The sequence below is a fragment of the Chelonus insularis genome, unplaced genomic scaffold, assembly GCF_013357705.1.
Source record: "Chelonus insularis isolate UGA/USDA-ARS -01 unplaced genomic scaffold, ASM1335770v1 contig_17_pilon, whole genome shotgun sequence".
Lineage (NCBI taxonomy): Eukaryota > Metazoa > Arthropoda > Insecta > Hymenoptera > Braconidae > Chelonus > Chelonus insularis.
This window is the reverse complement of record NW_023276415.1, coordinates 2,535,501-2,549,650: the sequence shown is the minus strand read 5'-3', so window position 1 is coordinate 2,549,650 and position 14,150 is coordinate 2,535,501. Positions and strand designations below refer to the sequence as shown.

The following is a 14,150-nucleotide window of genomic DNA, read 5'->3' as shown; positions in this document are numbered from 1 at the left end:
TTCGTTTGGAGAATCCGTTGAAATAAATGTAAAAAATAAAAATAAATTTTTTTCTGCTGATTGAAATGATAATTGCCGGGGTCCTCGTGGCTTTTGATGTCGCGTTAAATCCGTGAAGAAGCTCACGTATGTCGGAAAGCGGCCGCGCGTCGTAAACGCCGCAAGCAAACTAAGACCCAAGTCCCTGAACCAGACTGCCGCCACCTCTGAGCTCACGAGGAGCCTCACACAGTTCACTTCTTCTCTCGGACCTATAACTAAGATGAGAAGACCTCTCGCGTAGTTCGTAACACCCCCACCGACCCCCTTTAGTTGTTTGCTACCTCCAATCCAGGTAGACAGACTACCTAGCCAGTGAGTAAACTCACTTACCTTCGACTAAGATACCCGAAGATGCCCCCGAGGGCTTTATTACCTCCTACCATGCTCGCACCTTGCATTCTTAAAACCCAAAATTCCGCTTGAGTCAAGCTGAGATTTACAAGTGCACGTGTCACCTGTCACTCTTGATATACCTCTCATCCTAATGATTTAGCAAACATTCAATTTGTCTACAATATCTATCTCGTTAAATCAACATATTGCTTAAACAATTCCCAAAAATACAATATTCTGCTTGTTTAGTTTACAAAATATTTCATTCTGAATTAATCCGTTCTACACCCAATGATTCTGGGTAAGAAATTATGCGAATTCATCTGTTTTATGCCACATTAGCATAACTACTAAAAGTCCAGTGAAAAAAATCTGGTGTTCATTAAAATTTTAATATTTCCTGGCTCTTTCTATAAATTATGAATAAAATTTCGCCAAAAAAGTCACGATTTTTCATTAAATTAATCCATTGAACATTTAAGAAACATAATATTAAATAGTTTGAGAGTTGTAGTATAATAATATGCTGTTTCTTTTACTTGTATACAAGTTGCAGAGTTTAAATTGAAATTATTCAATCGAAATTGTAAAATTGTGTTTACAGTTGTTGATAAACTAGTAAAATAATAGTTATTTACATTTGAAAACTAACTTACCGATTGTACAATTACAGATTTCTAATCTATTCACAAAAGAGAATGTGCTCTCTTCTAGCTTGTTGTCTGTTTTCGTCAATCTGATTTGGGTTCTTTATCTGTTATTTATCAGTAAAATTATTCAATTAATACTATTAAATGGTTGATTCAAATATTAATACCCTCAGTGCACTGATATTTTAGTACCACTCAATAAGTAGAAGCTTTTTATTATCAACTACTTTTTGGGGTTAATTTATTTCACAGAAATATAATCACATTTATCACACTTTACGTTTCCATTACTTTTAGTTTAATTCATTTTTATTAACAAAAACGGTGAGTATTTGGAGAAAATAAATATTATTTCTTTCTTTTATGATAATAAAACCATGATCAGCCTTTGACTAATAACGGGTTTTTTTTTTATTTTCAATTATATGTAAAACAAAAGAGAATTTCGTGCTGCTAATTTCATTCTACTATCTAGCACTAAAATTAAAGATCAAGCGGGCATGGGGGAAAACAAACAGTTCAAATGGACGTATGTAATAATTATTCACTCATCGTTAGTTACATTGTTTTATTCCCTCATTGTGTCATTTTTACCATATTCATATAATATTAATAAAATATAATTTTTAGATTTTATCACATCTCGAAATACGTGATATGGAGTGTTTAAATACTTCAATTTCGTTGATCAACAAATATCTAATTATTTCATCTACTCATCAGAATTAATAGTTTATGTATTCTCATGAGATTATTATTAAACAAAGAATGGGATTTTGAAATAAGAACATTTTCGACAAATAAACATCTAGTTTTTTATTTGAAGATATAAACAGCATATACATGACAAAAAGTAGAAACGAATAGAATAAAACCAGGTATATCTGTTTTTTACTTAACTTTTTTCATCAAGCGTTATATTGCTTTCATTTAGTTCTTTTTGAATCAACTCTATCCTGAAAGTTGTGTTTTTATGTGGAATACAAGTGTATCATCAAGTACTTTATAATGATAGAAAGTAAGAATAGAAATAAAGATAAAATAAAATTATAATAGAAAAAACAAATGTGTTTTTCTGTGAAACTTGTACAGAAAATGAAATGAAGTTTCATCTTCTACAGTTTGACCTTTACAAAACAGTTTTAAAAAATTTAATGGTGTAGCATCTTGTAATATTCACCCTGTTTTGTACATACTCAGATTAAACTTTTGCTCTAGTTTATTATTAAGATCATTAATTCGTCAGTAAAAACTATTTAATCTTCAACTGAGCTACCTTATTTGTTTTTTAGTGAAGTGTCTATCCGTGCCTAAATGAATTAAATTATGTTACGATGAAGATAATATTTTTATCATATGAATAAAAATCTTCAAAAATACAAGAATATATCCACGAGAAGTAGACTTTGATGAGTCTTACATTTATTATCATAGATATTTTCTCACTCTGATATGTATAGTATTATTCAGTTATGTATGATGTTCAAATGACACCCATTTTTTAATAACATCACAATTGAATGATAAAGTTCACCAATAAAATACGTAATATCAACATACACTTCTCACTTAACATCTACCTCAAACTTATACATTCATATAAATTTATTTATGTAAAAAAAAAAATAAATTTATATAAAAATATAAGTTTAAAATAATTTAAATATAAATTTATATTTAAGTATTACTTATTTTTTACTTTCAAGTCTTATAGGGTCGCAGTGCTTTTAAACTTTAGTTTCATCGATTTTTGTAAATCTTTACAAAACTCGTGCATAAGTACACTCATGAACAAAATTATAAAGTATCTGAGCATATTCATTAGACCTGTATTTACATTTCCTTATGTTTTTGTTTCAATATTTATAATTATAGTATTGAATATGTTTCATTTATATTCAAGAATCACTTTTAATGAATCAGTAGTAGAATTTATATTTAGAACTAGTCACGTAAAAAATCATTTTATAATTATTACGAACTTTAATAAATAAAAACAGAATACTTTAAAATCTAATTATTTATAAAATAATTGCATAACTATTTTTTAATTAAGTCAAAATAATTTGAGCTAAAAATCATCAATAAACTCTAAACTAATTTTGTTCTTGAGTGCCATAAAATATTTCGTTTATAGAGTCATCAAAAAGGCTAGGTCAAAGTATATACCAATATAAAATAGGAAAATAATATGTGCAGTGTTAAAAAAAAAAGGCACTTATCAATCATTAGTGTAATAAAAGTTCATTCGTGAGCTTCATCAATTATGAATTAGGATGATTTTCCTTCCTTTGCTGTCATGAAGTAGGTCAGCATATCAATAGGTAATGGGAAAACAATTGTTGAATTCTTTTCTGCTGATATCGTATTCAAAGTCTGAAATAAAAAAAGTAGTTGAATGAAAAACAATTTATAATAAAATCATAAAAAATATCCTCTATCGAAAAGGTCAATCGGTTATTGAATAGTAATGATTCTTCATATTTTCAATCGGAATCAAATTTATTCTTTTCTTCTTTTTTTACTCAAACACTTGTTTTCAAATAAATGGAAAGACAATAAATGAATAATCGATTAAAAGTAAACAAATAAAAAAATTTATTATCAGATAAATAAATTATTCAAATCAAACATTTATGTTACCTGTAGATAACGAAGTTGTAAAGCTGCTGGAGAATCTCCAATAACTTCTGATGCTTCTCTCAGTGCTCTACTGGCTTTCTGTTCTCCTTCAGCAGCAATTACCTAATTTAATACAGACAAAATTGATTGATTAAAAGAAAATAATCAGAAGTAGAATGTAATAAGAAGTATAAAAATATTTCTATACATCTGAAGATTAAGTTGGAAACATTTAATATCAACTTTCTAAGTTGTCTACGTTTGATATTCTTCTTTACCAACTATAAGAAGATATTATCATTCTCTGCTCTACTAGACTGTCTCAAAACATTTAATTTAAAACCAATTTAAAAGCAAATCTTACAACAAAAACATTTTCTTTCTAAAATTACCCTTTTTCTTTTGAATAATTACCTTAGCTCTTGCTTCTCTAGCAGCTTCAGCTTCAGCAGCCATAGCTCGTTGTAACTGGACTGGTAGTCGAACATCCTTACTAAGAATACATTTATCATTAAAAATTGATCAATACTTTGAAAAATTCAATCATAAATCAATCTTACATATAGACTTACATTTCAACGCGTTCTACTTTTATACCCCATGTATCTGTGGCTTCGTCCAATGAAGCCTGAAATGATATTCAAGTATCAACAAATATTGATTAAATAACCGCTATTGATTCTAGTAATTTGTAATTCTGACCAAATACCTGCATAGTTCCAGAAATTGTTTCACGTTCACTTAATATTTCGTGTAAAGGCCTTGTACCCATAGTGTTTCGTAAAGTTGTTTGTGCTAGTAATCGTGTGCTATGATGAGCATTTTCCACGTTTGCAATCGATATCGTTGCATTATTTACACGATAATAAACAACTGCGTCAACAGAAACTGTCACGCTATCCTTCGTTAGCACCTTCAAAGGAAGTTTATGACAATAATTGTTAATTTCAATTGCTTTATCAGAACATGATTTTTTTATGATTAGTATGATAACGTCTATTACGATTTAAACAAATCATAGAATGATCAAAAGACTAAAATAATAATAGAGATGAAAATAATATTTTCTAGTACCTCTTGAGGCGGGACATCATAAGTCCGAGTTCTCAAATCTACCCTTGCATAACAATCGATGCAAGGCAAGATAAAGAATATTCCTGAAAAGAAGTATTTTTTACTTAAAACCATGCAAATAATTTAGATGCTTATTCAGTTACAAAAAAAAATACCTGGTCCTTTCGCTCCACCTGATAACAATCTTCCAAGACGGAATATTACTGCTCTTTCGTATTCTTGAACGACCTAAAAGAAAGATAAACAGATTATTTATTGATTTTCAAGGCAATAAGTGAAATGGAAAATTTCTATATTTAAAACCAAAGCTCTTTTTGTTTCTCTTTTACTAACAGCCCTTGATTAATCCATTAACAACTATGAACTCAGTATAGCTTAAAAACTTTTCAAGTAAATTAAAAGAGCTTTTCATCATAAATTTTAAGCTTTTAGATGATAAAAAATATACTAACTACTTATTTCTTATTTTTCATCAATTCTTCGACATCAATATTTATTTTTTTAGTAGCATAAAAAATCCATTCATTTTGTATTTTTTATTTTCAATCATAGAAATAGAAGATTCTCATTATTCTAAATAATACGATAATTTAAAATTTACATTCATAAAAATTTCATAATTTTTTCTAACTTGTAATGATAAGATGAGTTATTTTTATTTATCTATTATTTAGATATTAATAACTTTTTACTATGCTATTGAATTATTAAAATTTGATAAAATGTTTTTATTTCATAAATTCTAATGATATTAAATAACTTCAAGGATAACTAATAAAATGAAACTTTAATAAATTTTATTGATTATTAAAAATGGTTATTATGAGATTATAAATTTTACCTTAAAGCACACAAAAAGCGAGAAAGGCATGGTAAGGATGACAACAATCCAGGACAGTACAACGAGAATATTTCCACATTGTGTTGAATCACCTTCCTTCGTATCCTCAGCTGCACAAAATAATAAATTTAACGTGGATATACAAAATACTAAACATAGCGTATGTAAATAATAAATCACCAAGTTAATTACCTCCAATAATGCGTTTCCGTATATCATCCGGACGTGTATTTACTTGAATAGTCGTGTTTCCGTTACTCATATTTGCAAGCGGAAGAGACATTCCCGGATTGATACGCGCGCTAAAATGCGCCACCTGATTTTATCAACATTTTCGTTTTAATTTCAAATTAAATTGTTTATTTTTAGTTGACTATAAATACAGCACACAATTATTTATTGTCTGGACTGAATTTAAGCCATTATTTTACTACAACATTTTTATTTCTCAATAAAATCGCTATGTGCCGATTCACAATTAGAATCATTACTAATAATACTTTATCATTGAAAGTGTCACAATAAAAATGTTTCATTGATTTCATTATGATTGTTAACATAGGAATCATGTGAACATACTTTTTATAGATTGTATTCGGAATGTAAATAATTGATGTATGGCTTTGACTATTGTTGGGTCCTCACAATTTTACCAAGTCAACGTCCGTATAACTTTCAGCACACTCAGACTTGGATACATTTATTATGCATAAATAAGAATAATTCTCTATATTAAGTAAGATATTTTCTGTGTTATTTTTACTTTGATTGATGTCAATAAATATTTCTTGAAAACTAATCACTACACGCAGAGAAATGTATAGTAAAAATTACCTTGAATTTTATGATAATTTGATGACACTGATATGTGAGGGTAAAAATTACTAAACTGCATAGTAATTTTTACTTTAATTTTACCTTTTAAATTACTATGCAACTCAGTTATTTCTACAATGTGCACAGTAATTTTTACAATCTGTATAGTAATTTTTACCCTCACGCAGCAGTAACACCGAATTACCATAAAATTAATGGTAATTTTTACTATACATTTCTCTGCGTGTAACTTTTAAACTATTGAAATGGAATTGTAAAAATAGAATTTTATTTTATATCAATTTTATTTAATCAGTTCATCCTTTAACAATGATTTCAAATAATTTTCAATGTAATATATGAATTTGATCAATTTAAATTAAATAAATCGATTACTTCAAAAAAGTTATTTCTGATTACTAAGAATGCATACATATGATTCATTTATCAGTAATTTCCGCTCAAAATCTTCATTTTCATTCTTAAATGAATATTTTAAGGACAAGATAAAAATAACTATTTGACAATTATTTTGATTTTTTTTATTAACTTTTAAAAATGATTGAAAACATATTTTTTGTCAATATCAAATTTTACGTCGTTTAATTATCTCGTTTGACAACCCGAGTTATAAAAGCAATGATTTATTATCTGTCAAAATTTTTCATTTTTATTCGATGTTTTTATATAAAGAATCACCTAAAAACTGTAAACTACCAGATAGTACTAAAGTATTTTAATTTTTACAATAAAATTAAAAACACTCATTGACCATGGTTTGATTGACAGCTTACGTGTGATGAAAGTACAATGATACAAAATTTTAAATCAAAAGCTTGGCTGTAAAACAGACACATAAACTGTCAATTTGTAAGTTGGAGTGACGTTGAATCCTTTTTAAAACTTCCCATGGATTATTCGCACTTGGCATATTATCTTTGTATTGTTGGAAAATTGTATAACTGTATAAATTATATAAATTGTATCATTCACATAACTCATATATTATCTATTCAAAACATTTTCACATGAAACACTAATCAACATGTTATAACTCATATAAACTTTAAAATCAATAGCTTCAAAACATCATTATTTTTCAGCAATATTTTAATGAAGGTATTTATAAATATTTTCATGAACCTTTGTTTCAAAATCTCAATTAATTTCTTGTTTATTTAACTAAAAATAATTTAATTTTAATGTAAATAAATTTTTCAATTAACGATCATGAAAGTAATAGTTAAACTTGATAAATTAATTTACTTTTACAATTGTTTTGAAAAATCCAACAGGTCTGAAGCAACAATCCCAGAATTATTTAGGGATCACTACAACGCAGGAAGATTTTTCAAACTTTGAGATCACCTTTATTTAACCCTGAATATCAAAAACAATTCTGGTCACTAAACCAGCGTGAAAAAGAACTCGCAACAGCCGGGAAAAAATGACTTGTTTCCTGATATACCTTGACAATTGTAACTGACGGTAGTATGTAGAAAAGGTTACCACGACGACAGATACTGTCGGAATAATACGTTAGTCGACGCTACCCTAATGACCAAGGGTAGAATCGTTGGTAGAATATAAATGCAGATAACAACGATTAATTATGAATAGTCCACGTGACCCACAAGTATCTGTACGCTACAAACAAGGAGCTCGTACACGCACTATTAGTTTTGGAAATGATTAATGAAAGACAATGAACAGATACTAATAGATGTTTGCATTATTTATTATTCTTTTTTACGTCATATATGATTTTCATTTTCCTAGAGTCTGAATCATTAATATTCAATGAAATTGACATTGTATTTACGAAGGTCTACCCTTTGCCTAGTTTACTATCATCGATTTTTCCAACCATCATCATATTATAACAATATATTTTTAGAAACATTTTATTTAATTAACATTCATTTTACTTCTAACTTTTCTTAAGAATAGGTATCGGATATTTCAAAAAAAACAACAAAATAATTATAGTTGATTAGAGGTTTGAAACTGAAGAAATTGATCAGAGTTACTGCTACGCTATTTAATTATAAATATTTAAGTAATAAGTATTACCTTCGCTTCCGTTGTAATTTTAAATATTACTGAAACAATGTCATACACGCGAAAAAGAAACAAGTAATATTATCTTCTAACTTAATTCATCCGTCAATAGTTTATGAAATATTTCTTTTGCTTCATACTTTTTCAAAAATGGGTTATCATGCAGAAACAGAAATTTACTGCTCCTTCTGAGAAAAGTAGTATTTTGTTGTTTGGAGTAAACAAAAGAATTATGACTTGGCTTTTATGATAAGATATTCAATCAATTTCAAGCTAGAACGATTACGAAGCTTTGAAAATGAAGGTTTACTTTTACATGTTATTAAAAGTATTAACGTAATTGTTGTCTCAATTCGAACTGGAAAATACGGTAGTCTTTAGAATATTTATAACGATTTGGGGTGACAATCGTTGAGAATATTCCAATTTATTTTCGAGACAAGAGAATTCGAGGAAAGATAAGGTGGTAGAGTGTAATAGGGAATGTGAAAATGGTTGAGAAATTCATTGGAATTTTTTATCTTTGTATATGAGTCGCAGATTTATTTTTTACAGATTTGTTACTTCAATTTGCTATAAAGTACACAGAAATAATGGTATATTTTTTTAAATCAGTATAAATCAAGAACAAATCCGTTTTATTTACACATAGAAAATACAAAAGAGCAAAAAATCTATTGAATATTTTTAAGCCAACATTTATTCATAATGAATAGATTCCATTTTATGTAATGGGTAAAGTCTAGTTGAAACGAATAGAATTGATGAAGTTGTAATAGAAAAATTTTTCAATATTGCTTATCTGTGCCACTTTTTAATGTATACATAATATAAAAAAAATTTATCCTAAGATATAAAATAAAAAAATTGACAACAATTAAGAGACTGACAGTTATTTCTTTTCTACTAAAATAAAAAGAAAGTTTTTTTATTTCTAATAAGTTTTAAATACGTTGATTAAATTTCTATTCATTGGCAAACATTGTATAGGTAAAATCAGATACTTGGTTTGTCATCAACATCTATGTACTAAAAAAACATCGTTGTTTCGATTATATTTTCGTATTCTATACATAAATATTTAGTCACAAGTCCATGTTATTTTAGGAGGATTCAAACAATCGATCTTGGTGACATAAGTTATTAATATCACAAACGATAAATTTTGAATGGCTAATAATTAATACCGAGATCAATAAATTTATTTTATTACCAGCAAACTTAATAAAGAGTCGTCCAATACAAATCATCTAATTTACTTATAATTATATCTTCGAATAATAAATTGCTTGATAGCAATTAAATAAGCCAATTAATCAGATAAACTGAAACAGTAAATGAAACGATATATTATTTTTTTAATTGATACGTGGAAATATGAAAAAACTAGAAGCATTTAAAGTCATTTATCATTCAAAAATATTTCTACTTCATAATTGTTTCTCGTGAAGTTATTTTCTAAGTTATTATTGTTCTTGTATTTTAAACCAAATATGATGTCAGAATTGTTTGAGCAACAATAACATTTCAGAATAAGTATTCTTTATCTAATAGTTTTTATACCAAAAAAAACTTCTCTTAATGAGGAGTGATAAAAAAGTGTTAAGAGCAGTCTGAAAATATATCATTACCTTAAGTATTTTTTTTGCCCTAGATTCTCTTAATTTAAAATTTTCCTAAATCGTTAATAGTTGGATTACTTTGTTTTTAGCCATAACAATCTTAAGCCACAATAATGTACTAGACTGCAGTAACATACATCTACCTTACTTAAGTGGAGATCTCGCCGTTAGCTTAATTGTTGGTAAATGACTATCGTATTAAATAACTCATTCCTAATTTCACTTGCAGTACTAACTTTCGCTTTAATTATTTCATCAATAGTGCATTCTCTATTTAGTATTAAATTCAACTAACCAAAATACTAAACTTAACTTATTGTTAGCATGGGATAATTGAAAAGTCTTAATACCAACTCACCAAAATTTGATGGCTTAGCAAGAATAAATGAAATTAGAAACTGATAAAAAATTTTCTAGTGGATTCATTTTATTTGATCGTCATCTTACTCATAAATGTTAGGGTTATAAAGTGGGGATTTGATTTGATAATTGTTTCTATGGATGACAGTGCTATGTATCTTATTTATTGTATGATTCACATTTGAACAGTGATATTCATAATTTACATGACCTTGGTTCAATCTACTAACCATATATCTTTTTAAATTCATTTTTAGTACAATCACTATACATACACTTGGGTTCAGTTACATATTGTAAGCATTTTTTCAAATACTAAAATTATTTCTTCTATTTTAGAATTCATCTCTTTCTGATTCTTTCTCTTTTCATGAATTAAAATCACCATGAAATTTTATTATATCACTTATGCTCCCCTACATGAATGTCTACGTATTTATTCTATTCTTAAATGTTTTTTTCTTTTGTAAATTACTGTCTAATTTTTCTAGTCAGACTTATATTATTTGTAATCTAAAACTTCGGAGTATTTTATATCTTCGAACACCATTAAATCACTTGTCAGTTATAAAGAAAAATTGATTTTTATGATATTTATTAATGGCTATTAAAATAGTCTCTTCTATTTAGTTTTGCTTTTTTTTCATCATTTGTACATTGGATCTGTCAGTCTTTAAAAGTGACCTGACAAGCATTCTGATTATCCGATAAATTATAAAAACAAGCATAGCCAATACCATAACAAGTACGATAACAACGTCGATCAAAGTAATCTGGTACCAAGATAAAGAAGCTGCTGAACTTTTCAAATATTTATTCCCATTCCCTCGAGCCACATATTCAGTCCACCAAACAGCAGTTTGCAATGGAGTCTCTGGACGATCATTCCATGCTTTTTGAAGAAGTTTTGCATTTTTTTGATAACTGGAATGAAAAATTACAAATGCAAACAAAGAAACCTAACAAATGACAGTTACATAGCAGTCGTAATGCAATAAATAAAAGCTTGGCCTCTTTTACCTGGAATCATTGAAGACGCGATCAATCGCAGATCTAAGACTTTTTGCATTAAAATTATTCCATTCTAGAACAATAGCAACTCCGCGTTCTTTTGCAGCTGCAGCATTGTTGAACTGGTCTCCGTACATTGGAACGACCACCATGGGAACTCCAGCACTAACACCCTCACTGATACCAAGCATACCCCCATGGGCCAAATAACATTTTACATTTGGATGTCCTAGAATAAAATGTCCCTAGTCAGTTAGCTTCATGTGTTTCTCTGATTATGCTTCTTATTCTACTGAGAACTATATAAATTTTACTCTGACAAGAAAAAGTATTTTAGTGGTCAGCGACATTCTATGAATACTAAAACAACTGATCCTATTTTAAGGCTGATTTTGACAAATATTATTTATAAATAAATGTAGCAGTTATTTATCATTGAGAAAAAGTTACTTAACTTAATAATAAAATAGTATTATAAATCAACAAAGTTCTAATTTAATCAGAAAACTGTAGTATGTTCATTAACAGTTTATTTATCACTAGAAACATTGAAATAAAGTGATAAAAATGACTGGCGTATATCGGAATGTGAAAGTAAAATAAAAAAGATATTATCTAGAATAGACAATAGATATAGGTAGCTTGATAATTTTTCTAAATTGAGTGTCAATTAATAGTGCTATAAAATAATATAAAATTTATTATAATTGTAAAAATATGATGTTTTAATTCTTTTCTATGAACTTGGAAAGATTTTGATCATTTTTTTCTAACAACTTAATTTATAATTTAATTATCAATATTTTATTAATCCTAATAATAATGTGAATGGTAATGTCCGTTAGAATTTTTATAAGTTCATGGTAATTTAGTTCATTTTTTTAATGAGAAAAAAATAATTGATATGAATCAACTAATATATTATAAACATCACTCTCACCCATATTACATTTATATGTATAGATTGATCTTTCTTATTATATGTTACCTAGTTGTTATGCCAATTCAATTACAGCAAATCAATTATTTTTCACAATATTATGATCATAAAAAACTGTTTCAAATGGATTATTTTTTTTGTAATTGACTTAACATATTAAAAATAAAATAAGTAGTGCAAACTATCTAATCAATATTTTAGTTAAAACATGATAAGAGTAATGACTTTTCGTTTACCTCAGATAATCAATAAATATAATCAGTTTTGACATCAACACATAATGTAGTTATGAATTCGGTGATATTATCATAATTTGTGTGAATTATTATCACTTAATATGTATACTTACTGAGTATAGCAGCTTGGGGTAACCATTTCCTGATTAAAACATTGGGAGGTTTATTTGGCAATTCTTCAACTTCCCATTTCCAGATGACTTTTCTTGGAATGCTTCGAAGAACATAAAGAATTTTCGTTAATGTCTTGTTGGACATTGAACTTGCTCTTATCATTGATCCCCAACTAAAGAAGAGAACACCCTCGTGAGCATTATCAAGAAATCTTTTCAGATCTTCAGTAAGTGGTTGAACAGATGTTACATGGATTCCACCAACTTCAATTACACTCGGGAGAGTTGGCACAGCACCGTGAAGAGAATAATGAGAGTTAACAAAAATCATCGACGTATTCTTGGCAATTTCACTAAGTGGTGGAACACCTGGTCCAAAAGCCTCTTCAACCAAAGGCTGGGTTGGCCAATTAAAACCAACTTCATAGAAAAGTTCAATGAATGGCCAACTAACAGTATTTATCATTCGCTCTATGAAATTCATATTTGTAGAAAACCCATAGAAGATATGTGGCACATAACTAGGATTATCTAGATTAGCAATGCGAGATTTAGCCCAAGGCATCATTATATGAGAAGAAAGACTGATAAACGGTGCTTTGAATCGATGAACGAACCCGAGGAAGCAGTCGCTATTAAAGACTTCAGTAAGGATAAGATCAAATTTCTCGTTCGATCTAATAAACTCTTGAACTCGAGGCAACTTGAGAGCCTTTTCACAACATAATAATCCTTTTTCTCTTAGTACCATCAATTCAGTGATGAGTTTCCACGGTGTATGTTTAATTAAATTTAAATTTACAACATTAACATCAATATCCAATTCATCAAGAAGACTTATATCTCGATAATTGGGCAGTGGAGAAGACACATTGTCTCGTGGGAAATATGATATAACAGTTACATCATGTCCACGTCGTGCCAATTCTTCTAATAGCACTTTGAAAACATCGAAGTGGCTTTTACCGATATGCCCAAATACTCCCAGTATTTTATATTTCTCTTGTTTTTTATTAATACCAGTTTCACCACTACTTATTGTGATTGAAAGTAATATGAACAACAAAGCAAAAAAAAAACAGTTTAAACTCATCTTCTCATCAGCAACAAACGTATTTACACGTGTGTATTAGTCTGATTAAGCTTATCAACTTTACAATGCGGTTTTAAATTGTATTCACTTAGACTCCCTCTGACTTATGACCTTGTTAATGTATTTAAAACACAGCTAGCCACCAGATTAGCACAGCAATGGAACTAAACTACCTCTACCATTAAGCTCTTGACAGTGAACTCAAGCTTCAGATGGGTTTAGTTGTATAATCTCTTTGCCCCACTACTCTTTGACTCGAGTTATATCAAGCGAGAGATAAATTAGTATACAGTTTCTGGGACCACACTGACGAAAGGCCACTTAGTTTGTGTCATA

The 14,150-nt window shown here is 28.3% G+C and overlaps 2 protein-coding genes across 2 annotated transcripts; both read right to left on the bottom strand.

Annotated features, from left to right (window-relative positions):
• Positions 1-1,779: 1,779 nt before the first annotated feature.
• LOC118064327 (band 7 protein AGAP004871) lies at positions 1,780-8,031 on the bottom strand. The gene is made up of 10 exons (XM_035078827.1): positions 7,847-8,031; positions 5,755-5,878; positions 5,563-5,672; positions 4,877-4,949; positions 4,722-4,804; positions 4,357-4,560; positions 4,220-4,275; positions 4,062-4,140; positions 3,669-3,770; positions 1,780-3,401 (listed from the first exon to the last, which is right to left on the bottom strand). The coding sequence occupies exons 2-10, from the start codon at positions 5,843-5,845 to the stop codon at positions 3,297-3,299; spliced, it is 903 nt and encodes a 300-aa protein (XP_034934718.1). The 5' UTR covers positions 5,846-5,878; positions 7,847-8,031; the 3' UTR covers positions 1,780-3,296.
• A 1,140-nt stretch (positions 8,032-9,171) lies between these two features.
• Positions 9,172-14,055, bottom strand: LOC118064291 (UDP-glucuronosyltransferase 2B14-like). The gene is made up of 3 exons (XM_035078792.1): positions 12,722-14,055; positions 11,442-11,661; positions 9,172-11,345 (listed from the first exon to the last, which is right to left on the bottom strand). The coding sequence occupies exons 1-3, from the start codon at positions 13,812-13,814 to the stop codon at positions 11,048-11,050; spliced, it is 1,611 nt and encodes a 536-aa protein (XP_034934683.1). The 5' UTR covers positions 13,815-14,055; the 3' UTR covers positions 9,172-11,047.
• Between the last annotated feature and the right edge of the window lie 95 nt (positions 14,056-14,150).

Coding starts and splice junctions, on each gene's coding strand:
- LOC118064327 (XM_035078827.1), bottom strand. CDS start 5,845: ATGTCTCTTCCGCTTGCAAATATGAGTAACGGAAACACGACTATTCAA. Junction 4,950..5,562: donor CGCTTTTTGTGTGCTTTAAG/GTAAAATTTATA, acceptor TCTTTCTTTTAG/GTCGTTCAAGAATACGAAAG. Junction 4,805..4,876: donor AGGTGGAGCGAAAGGACCAG/GTATTTTTTTTT, acceptor ACTTCTTTTCAG/GAATATTCTTTATCTTGCCT.
- LOC118064291 (XM_035078792.1), bottom strand. CDS start 13,814: ATGAGTTTAAACTGTTTTTTTTTTGCTTTGTTGTTCATATTACTTTCA. Junction 11,662..12,721: donor ACCCCAAGCTGCTATACTCA/GTAAGTATACAT, acceptor ATTTTATTCTAG/GACATCCAAATGTAAAATGT. Junction 11,346..11,441: donor CGCGTCTTCAATGATTCCAG/GTAAAAGAGGCC, acceptor TTTTCATTCCAG/TTATCAAAAAAATGCAAAAC.